The 9,622-nt window shown below is 31.2% G+C and overlaps 1 protein-coding gene across 3 annotated transcripts; it reads left to right on the plus strand.

Annotated features, from left to right (window-relative positions):
- Positions 1-310: 310 nt before the first annotated feature.
- Positions 311-9,347, plus strand: LOC105226351 (leucine-rich repeat-containing protein 40). 3 transcript variants are annotated; one of them, XM_049447393.1, is made up of 10 exons: positions 980-1,118; positions 2,624-2,811; positions 2,964-3,167; positions 4,814-4,937; positions 5,097-5,269; positions 5,467-5,921; positions 6,396-6,539; positions 8,035-8,223; positions 8,326-8,517; positions 8,587-9,347. In XM_049447393.1, coding segments are annotated over exons 1-10 (1,776 nt in total). In that variant the 5' UTR covers positions 980-1,117; the 3' UTR covers positions 8,693-9,347. The 3 variants fall into 3 exon arrangements, with proteins under 3 accessions (XP_029406093.2, XP_049303350.1, XP_011203494.2); XM_011205192.3 differs by lacking the exon at positions 980-1,118 and adding an exon at positions 2,181-2,464; XM_029550233.2 differs by lacking the exons at positions 980-1,118; positions 6,396-6,539; positions 8,035-8,223; positions 8,326-8,517; positions 8,587-9,347 and adding exons at positions 311-700; positions 6,056-6,389.
- Positions 9,348-9,622: the final 275 nt, after the last annotated feature.

Raw genomic sequence — 9,622 nt, forward strand, 5'->3', positions numbered from 1 at the left:
GGAGACATTGCATGTGCTCGCACAACGCAATTCCGACACACTGAATCAAAATCCGTTTTAAATTTATGTTATGTTATTGTGTTTATTGTTGCAATAATTTGTGTTATTACAATTCAATTAGTTTTTTACACATATTCGTTCGACAGTTGCCGCAATTATCCATCATATTATCGCTGTCTCAGCCAGGAAAACTATTTTAATTTCGGAAACCTGGACACTGGAAGCTGTCCACATCATCAAAGTAACTTGTGCTACGATCAAAATAGTTTTAATAATACACTATTTAATGCTTACAAAAATTTAGATAACGGCTCCAACGATCTATCTGGCAGTAATAATTTGAATTATAATAATTTGTTACAATTCCCCACGACGTCCTGGCGCTCGTTGGACACAAATATTGATGCTGCAGCAACGAGTAGTTGTTATAGTACTTCGCCATATTTTGACACAATGAACAACAACAGAGCTAGTGGTGGCGAGGGCGGCATCGATGCCACCACATCCACTACCAACTCTGTGCACTCTATTAATAATTCTGCATCGCGCACTTGTCGCGTACGTTCAAGGCTGGGTGAATTGAATCCATTATTCCATAAAAGAAATAAAACTGAAGACGACAAAGCATTTCCACCACATCTAATTAAGCAGGCACGCAAAACAGGCGCTTTACAGCTGAGCGGCAGAGGCTTAACATCAGGTTAGTAGCATAACGTTGGGTACAAACAACACTATTTCTTCGTAGTGTCGTGTAAGACTTTGACCAAGCTTGAAAATCAATAACTCATCCTTAAATAAATTTCTGTATGCGTCACGACGTTTCAAATGCATAATTGAATGAATTTACCTCGTTAGTGTCGAATTATTTCTATATTCATGCAGGAATCACTTAAGTGGTGGCATAATTTTTTCCAGCTGTTTGTTGCGAGTGTTTCCTCATATTTGTAGTTAAAGGAAGTGCGTAATATTATATAGTGTTAAATTAAATTATACTTTGTAAGATATTACAACAAAGTAACAAATATTTTAGCGCAAAAATAGTTAACAACTGATTTTTAAGACATATTTAATCAAACCTAATTTACAACACCACGTTAGTTCACAAGTTTCCGTGAAAAGTAAGTGATAAAAGCTATTCATATGAAAAAGAAGAACATATTAGAAGTAGTACTATAGTTTTAAAAACAAAACGTTAACTTCGGCTACACTGAAACTATAACACCTTTCACATGTGTATTTTGTAAAGCATAAAGAGATATCGGTGTCTCGAATTATAATTCACGCCAAAATTCAATTAAAATAAAATCAGAAAGTGCAAATAGATCGAAAATAAACATTCTACAATATTGAAAATTAATAGTTTAACTTACAAAATTTTCTTGAAATATTTCTAAATTCATATCTTCGTGTTATAGAAATCTCTTAATGTATGTTTTAAAAATATTAATATAATAATTATCCTACCTCAAAATTAAGATATATAATGTTTATTTTAAATATTACCCTTAATTGTTTACGCCGTCTTTATTTACCATCCCACATTTATCACCTAGAGTATTCAGAGACACACCGAAACCACACCCAACATATCCAAAACCGTCAAATGCATATTTCCTGCCTCAACCGCACGAATGACCTTTGATTATGTCGTCATGTGCATATATGTACCTGTTCACAATCGCTTAACTAACCGTTACGGAATTGTGTTTGTAGCTTTCTATGCCAACTGTTAAACGCTCTGTCTGGCTCGCTAATGTTAGTAACTAACCAAAACGGGCAATGAAGCGCATATTTTTGTATGTGTGTTTAAAAAATTATTTATGCACGCATTTCCCCTGATTGAACTTGACAGTGAAACTAATTTTGTAATTGTTACACATAACTGTAAATGTATATACATACATGTTTAATAGTATTTGGATGCATTTAACAATTTCACTGCTTCTACGTTGCCCCTATAATATTATGCAACATTTGATTTATTTTCTTCTCATTATTACGAGCATTTAAATGTTGTCAAGTATCGTATTACATCACCTAAATCTGCAACGTAATTTAGCTAACCCAATTATGGCTAAACCAAATTTCATGCTCGGTTAACCATCACGAGCGCTTCGTTCAACACAGTGCAACTGAAATTGAATTTTATGCCATAAAATTAACATTAATGCAAAAGTAAAAATGCATCAACGTAGTTGCATACTGTCGCTCAGCGTTAATGGTTGCATCTTTATATAAGCATTTTTATATTTCCCGCGCTAACTTTTTGTTAAAGAAAAAACATTCAAAATTGCGTCCTTAAAGCAAACGCGCAAAAAGCTCACATCCTTCTGCATGTGTGGTCCGGCGCATAGGCGTTTATTCTATCACATACGGGAATACCAAATGGCCTCCTCCACCAGCGAGCAGGAGACCGAAGATGAAATCGAGCCGAAAAAAGAACGTAAACCATTGGCTATCGAATGTAAATTATCCTTTAAAACTAACAAGCCGAAGTTGCAAAATATTTATGTCTCATTAGACGACAATGCACAAATATCTAGTTATAATTTTTTGATAAAATGCATCAAGATTCGAAAAAAAAATATTTTCTTTTTTTCTAATAAACAATGCAACTTTCTAGTGCCCGACAAAATTTACCAAATAAATCAGACTGACAAGGATTTGCCAACTTCATTGGAACAGCTCACTGTCCACGAAGAAGATGCTTGGTGGAATCAAATGCCTTTAACGAATTTGGATTTAAGTTCAAACGCTTTGACACATCTATCGCCAAAAATTGAGAATCTCGAAACATTGACCACATTGACGGTGAGTTTAGCTTATCCTTACGCTTATCAAGCATTTTATGTGAAGTTGTGCAAATCTAAGACCAACAGTTTAGTTATACAGTTTTAATTTAGTGTGATTTACATTTACTATATTGATAGTGATTGTTTTATTGTGTTATTTTCTCCCTGCAGCTGCACGACAATTTACTAACCAGCCTTCCTAGATCCATATGCAGGTTAGAGAAACTAGTGCGTGTGAATTTGAGTCGCAATAAGTTGAGAGAGTTGCCTGTTGATTTCTACTCGTTACCTGAGCTACGTTACTTGAATATATCGTACAATGAATTTGAAGAATTACACCCCGCTGTCAGCGATTTGCACATGCTGGAATATTTGGTATGTAAAGTAGATGTTATGTTCACGTTTTAGCAGACTTACATATGTAAGTTATATATGCGCTAATTTATACCACCATATATAGTATTTAAGTATATCCAATATTAGCAGTATTTACCTTACTTTTATAATTATATATAAAAATATAATTATAAAAAAAAATTTCGAAAATGCCCAAAGTATTATCGACATTTATCTATTTTCTGGTCTTTTTTCATAAAAAAAATAGTTTTGTAATTTTAATTTTATTAAGTTTCTGAAAGTCAGCAAAGTTCGCACAAATTTATTTTTGACTTATCCTTCGAATCCTCCACACGTTTTATTATTAAACTAAATTAGTATAGATTTGTAATATTTAGCATTGTGTAGAAGTAATGTTGATCAAAAATCGTAATATGTTTTTAGTTTGCTTAAGGGTTATATGAACTTACAAGAAAAAAAAAATGTATTTATTATTTTTATTTTTTGTTTAATTAATAAATATTTTTAAATTTTATTGAATAAATATCCAAGAAAAATGTACATTAACAGAATTTAATATACTTAAATAATCGGTGTTTCATTTTGAAACATTTTGCATTCTCTTGACCCCATATTTGGCGTTGAGGAAGATTTCTCTGCTCCACATATCCAAAAAAATATATTAAATATTTAAATTTAAAATAAATTAAATAATATTTATATACAGTTAACAATCGAAATGCTAGTCAAAATTTTAAATTTTGACAAATTGGCAGCTTCCAAAAAAAAAAATCGGATAAGAAGTTTAATTCATTATCAAATTATTATCAAAAATCTTATTTCTGCCTTCACTATATCCCAGGATGTCGTGTAAAATGTTCAAGTCCATGGGTTCAACAGTTTCAAAGAATTCCCTCACTGTTTTCGAAGTTCTACACTAATTGAAACAATTCTTGCTAATATGCTCATATATGTATATATGTATATGGTAGATGTAATTTAAAATTAATTTTTATATATTTTTTATGAAAAATATATGCTATATAAAACCTGAATTAATTTTAAGAATATATTCCATTAAACAAGTGATATTTATTAATTTATTTTCTTAAATAATATTCCATATAAATTATAAAACTTACCCAAAAAAAGTAACGTAATAATAAGTAATAACTTAAAAGCAAATTCAGAAAAGCATATATGCACATTTACATAGTGTGAACTAACAGATTCAATAACTACTAACTAAATTAAAATATATAATGAAAATAGTTTTTAAATGAATAAAAATATATTAACCGATGTAGTATCTTTAAAACAGTTAAATCCTAAAAGAAACTGAAATCTGTCAATATGTTTGATTTTATAATGTATTGGAAGATATTTAGGTAATCTGATTATAATATATACATAGATTAAAAAATATCGTATAAATACTATAATCACAAAAACAAAAAAATACCTAAAATTAATGGAAAATATTATCTAAATACTAATCTGATAACTTAAATATGCTATCAATATTATTTTACATCAGCATTTTTTTGAATTTTTGTTTTCTCGACCTAACCTAAAACATTTAAAACATACATAAATATATAGTATTTGCATAAACATTATATTTTAACACTATTAATGCATTGTGGCTTTTGGTGTATGGTATAAAATTATTATCTTACTAAAAGGATGCTTCACATAACTCACTTACGGGGCTACCGAATGGAATTGGCTTTCTGGTGCGCGTATCTGAGCTTTTACTCTCACATAACCACATAAAAGAACTGCCCTCCGATCTGGTGAATATGCGTTGTAAGTTGATCAAATAACCAAATCAAATCATATATGCCTTTTACAATAAATAAACAAATATACATGTGTACATATGTACATGTCACTATTTACATATACATGTATGAAATATAAACATTGAAAAAATACTAAAATATATTTTGTGTGTTATAATTCAAGCATTGCAAAAATTGGATCTGAATCATAACGACTTGATAGCTTTGCCCGAGGATATGGGCAGTTTGCGCAAGTTGTTATGTTTATATCTGCAGCACAATGACATAACGCAATTACCCACTTTCGAGGGCTGTCAGAATTTGCAGGAATTATACGTTGCCAATAACTTGGTTGGGGTAAGTGTACAGACAGTTGAATCTGCAATCAGCCTAAATGTAGGCTATCACTTATTAACGTTGTAAATATTTGATTTTAAAATTTAAAATGCTCAACGCCTTCTTTTTTTGATTTTGAAGAAAATAATTTCCATTTTTCTACTTGTAAAATTATTAATTTTTATATTTTTTACAAACTGTGCTATTTTTCTTTTCAGAAATTACCGGAGAGTTTTTGCTCAAACTTGCCACATTTGAAAATTCTCGATTTGCGCGATAACAAAATTACGAAAATTCCGGACGAAATTTCGCTACTGAAAAATCTCATTCGGCTCGATCTTACCAATAATTCCATAAGCAATCTGCCCCTGTCGTTGGGTTCATTAGCGCATTTAGTTAGTCTGCAAATCGACGGTAATCCCATCAAGTCCATTCGTCGTGACATACTTCAGTGCGGCACAAATCGTATATTGCGTACATTGCGCGAACGTGCGCGTGCTTCTGGCGAAAATCAACAGCACCATAATCAAGGCGATAGCGTTTCCCTAAACTCTGCGTCATTGTCGTCGACAACTTTCGTACAAAATAATACGGATAAAATGGGTGCGGATGGTTTGAATAGTCCACGTCGTCCGGCTGGTGGTTGTGATGAAGACACAACATTTCCCGATAAGTGAGTGTTTTCATCATTAGTGTTGGGTTGTTGTTGCTTTGCTTTTTTGTTATATAGTGTGTACATATATGTATGTGTAATTATTTGTGTGCGTGTGTGATTGAGTGTGGACAACCCCTCCTTTTCCAATATAGACATAACTCCAATACATATATGAATATGAATGTGAATATGGATCAGCCAAGCGGAACAGCAGAACAAGCCCAAACGATGCATTCAATGCAACAATTTGCATACAATTACAATTGCTTTGAATATATGAAAATGGATATATCCAAATTTGTAAATCCATATTTCCCCTATAATAACTGCTACGGTACATTGACATCATCCTATGATCCGCATTATCCGATCTATCAACAACCAATACCATACCAAAATAATCATGGCCACGGCGGCTGCAGTATTTATTCGCAGAATATTTTCTAATTACCACATGAGTGGTTAGTAATCGAAATGTGCTTGAAATTTCAGATACAAAATGAGAAACACGCATACATTAAATGTGACCATGCAGTACTTGTCCACAGTGCCTGACGAGGTGTTCCAAACAGCCGCTGAAGAGCATGTCAGCTGCGTGGATTTCTCTAAGAATCGTTTGGAAAAGTTGCCAGATGCGTAAGTATGACCAATAGTTGTGAAAAATATTTATAAATAAATACCATGACGGTTAGTAAAAATAGTGAAATAGAGAATTAAAGCGAGATTTAATCAGTATATTAACATTATTAATGATTATTTGAATTAAAAAGTTTTTATGCGAAATTGTATGCCAAGTTTTTTAGTAGTTATACTCGATGTTTTCGCTCACTTTTTAACACTACTTTTTCATAATTAGTAAAATAATTAACCGTTTATACCAAATTGTATGTCAATTTTTTTTTAATATAAAAGTTAATAGACATACATATTTGTATGTACATACATCTATTTTTGATAGTTTTTACCACATTTATACCAGTTTTTTTTTGTTCTATAAAACATTCAATATGCCCCGCTTGTACTAATATTTATTTTTGCCTATTTGAACTATAGTTAAAATAATCTATAATATTGTTTATACCAGTTTATACCAAATTATAGACCAGTTTTTCCAAACAAACAAAAGTTAATTAATATATTTGCATTTTCATCTATATATGTATATTTGTATAGTTTTTTAGTTGTACCACATTTATACCAGTTTTTTTGTTCTATAAAACATTCAATTTTTGCACCACTTGTACTAATATTTTTTCTCTTTGCATATTTGTAGTTACTATAATAACATCTATGTATATTTGTATAGTTTTTGAGTTGTACCACATTTATACCAGTTTTTTCTATAAAACATTCAATATGCACCACTAGTACTAATATTTCTTCTCTTTGCATATTTGAAGTTAAAATAAACTATAATATTCTTTATACCAGTTTTTTATATGTGCTTGAAAGTACCCTTTAAGTTGTGTTTTTGTTTGCTTCTTAACATATTTTTTCATAATTAGTTAAATAATTTAAAGAAATTGTTAATATTTTTATTATACCAGTTTTCAAAAATATCTATATATTTTATTCTCACTTATTTTTTTATTGTCTTTTAATAGTTTTTTAATTCGATTATTTTAATTATTTTTTAATTATATTAAGAGCTTTTCTTATACCAGTTTTTTATGTTTTTTATTTAAATTCTGATATTGTAAGTCAAATTGATGGTGTTTATTATTATGGTTTTTTTTGATAAATTATTGTTAATATTTATATTTACCGCTATTAATTATAACTTTTTACTGAAATTCTTGCACCATTTACGGCAAATTATACCGCTTTTAATGCCAGTTTTTTCTCAAAAATCTTTTTGAACAAATTCAATATTAAACATTTAGCTCCTCTACCATATTCAAAATTTTTTGATTAGTATCAAATATCAGCTCAGCCTTACAAAGTTCGTGAGGGTCGACCTCTTTCCAAAAAAACCCACCACTAAAGCGTCGTGTTAAAATACAAAAAAACAATTTTTCTTTATTCCCATTTTAGTCTTAATTACTATCGATTTACTACGTCAAAACTAATGAATGCTGAATGATTTTAATTAAAAACTCTACCCCTCCATCCACCCTTATTTCCCCACTAGACTTCATCTTCTTAAGGGCAGCGCCAGTGAGTTGGTGTTCTCCAACAATCAAATAACCAAAGTGCCGACATTTTTGTCGCAATTCACACGTCTTACTTTACTGAATTTGTCATGCAACCAACTGACCGACCTGCCAAAGGAGATGGGTGTTCTGAACACCTTACGAGAATTGAATATTTGCAATAATCGGTAAGTTTTTTCTACCTGGTTACACTTTAGTTGCTTATATGACTTCCTCTACAACTATCGACGATTTTTAAATATTAATCATTCCATTTTAATTCTTTTCAGCTTTGACCACTTACCGACCTGCCTTTATCACACGCAAAACCTGGAAATTCTACTGGCCAGCGACAACCGTATTAAGCATATCGATGCAACACCAGAAGGATTGGGCGCCTTGAAGCGTCTAACTATTTTAGATCTGCGCAACAACAACATTGAGCAAGTGCCACCCGTACTTGGTAATCTAACACATATTGCGTAAGTCCGGCTCACTTTCAAACTTCCGCACAATCTATAACGTCTATTTTTAATGTTTCTAATTCACAGTACATTGGAACTGATCGGGAATCCCTTCCGACAGCCACGCCATCAAATACTTGCCAAGGGCACCGATGCCATCATGTCGTACTTGCGTGATCGTATACCAGCTTAAAGCTAAGCCAGCGAGCGGACTTCTTTCTTTTAGTGTACAGCGTAACATTAGTTTTTTTTGGTAACGAAATGGCATGTGCTTGTTGTTGGTCGCGAAAAATTTTCAAATAGCTGCTTATTTTATATGAAAATCGCCTAAGCTCTGTTAAGTCATGCGAGCGTCGTGGTAGAACGTAGATTTAATAGCGGTTGGGTTGATTTAGTTTTGGAATTTTATTTGTGAGAACAAAATACGCAATATTTTCATGCATATACATAATACGCTATATATATATTTAATGTACGCCTAATCAAAAAAAGAAAAATATATTTTTAACGATATTGCAAATTTGATTCCGTCTCTTTCGCCAGAGTTATGGGAGCAAATTCATTTTTTTATCTTTAATATATACTAACTACCTTACACTAGTCATTATGTACAACATACAAATTTAAATTCAAACATAAATTTATATCGAATTTGTTTAAAATAGAATTTCTAAAATTAGAGACACCGAAAAGATGCAATAAACTAATTTTAAACTCGCTAAATATAAAACAAAAAAATTAGGAGCGAGTAAAAAAGAGAGAGACAGAAGGTATTTAACTTAAAAAGCGCTCTTAAAAAACCTGTTGTAAACTTTGTAGTACCGTACACTGATATTAATAAAAGAAATTAATAAAAAAAAACTGCTAAATTTTTTTTTGATTTAAGCGAAAATAAAAATCGTACGCTCAAGTAACTTTTTGTTTATTGTACGTATATGTATTTTTTCAACTAACGGTTGATTGTAACGGCATGTAATAACGCAGACTTATAGAAGAGTTACCATGATCAAGCCAGCCCGTCCGATAACTCAAGAAAAGCAAAACCAACGCAGTGAAATATGGAGTCATAACAAGATATAGAATAGCACTATTGAAACGCTTATAAAAAGGATTCATCAACAAT

The sequence above is a fragment of the Bactrocera dorsalis genome, chromosome 2 (assembly GCF_023373825.1).
Source record: "Bactrocera dorsalis isolate Fly_Bdor chromosome 2, ASM2337382v1, whole genome shotgun sequence".
In the NCBI taxonomy this organism is placed as follows: domain Eukaryota; kingdom Metazoa; phylum Arthropoda; class Insecta; order Diptera; family Tephritidae; genus Bactrocera; species Bactrocera dorsalis.

Excerpts from the sequence above, each read along its gene's own strand:
- LOC105226351 (XM_011205192.3), top strand. The coding sequence starts at position 2,335 with ATGTGTGGTCCGGCGCATAGGCGTTTATTCTATCACATACGGGAATAC. Across the intron at positions 6,540-8,034 it reads TTGGAAAAGTTGCCAGATGC|ACTTCATCTTCTTAAGGGCA; the intron begins GTAAGTATGACC and ends TTTCCCCACTAG. Across the intron at positions 8,518-8,586 it reads GGTAATCTAACACATATTGC|TACATTGGAACTGATCGGGA; the intron begins GTAAGTCCGGCT and ends TCTAATTCACAG.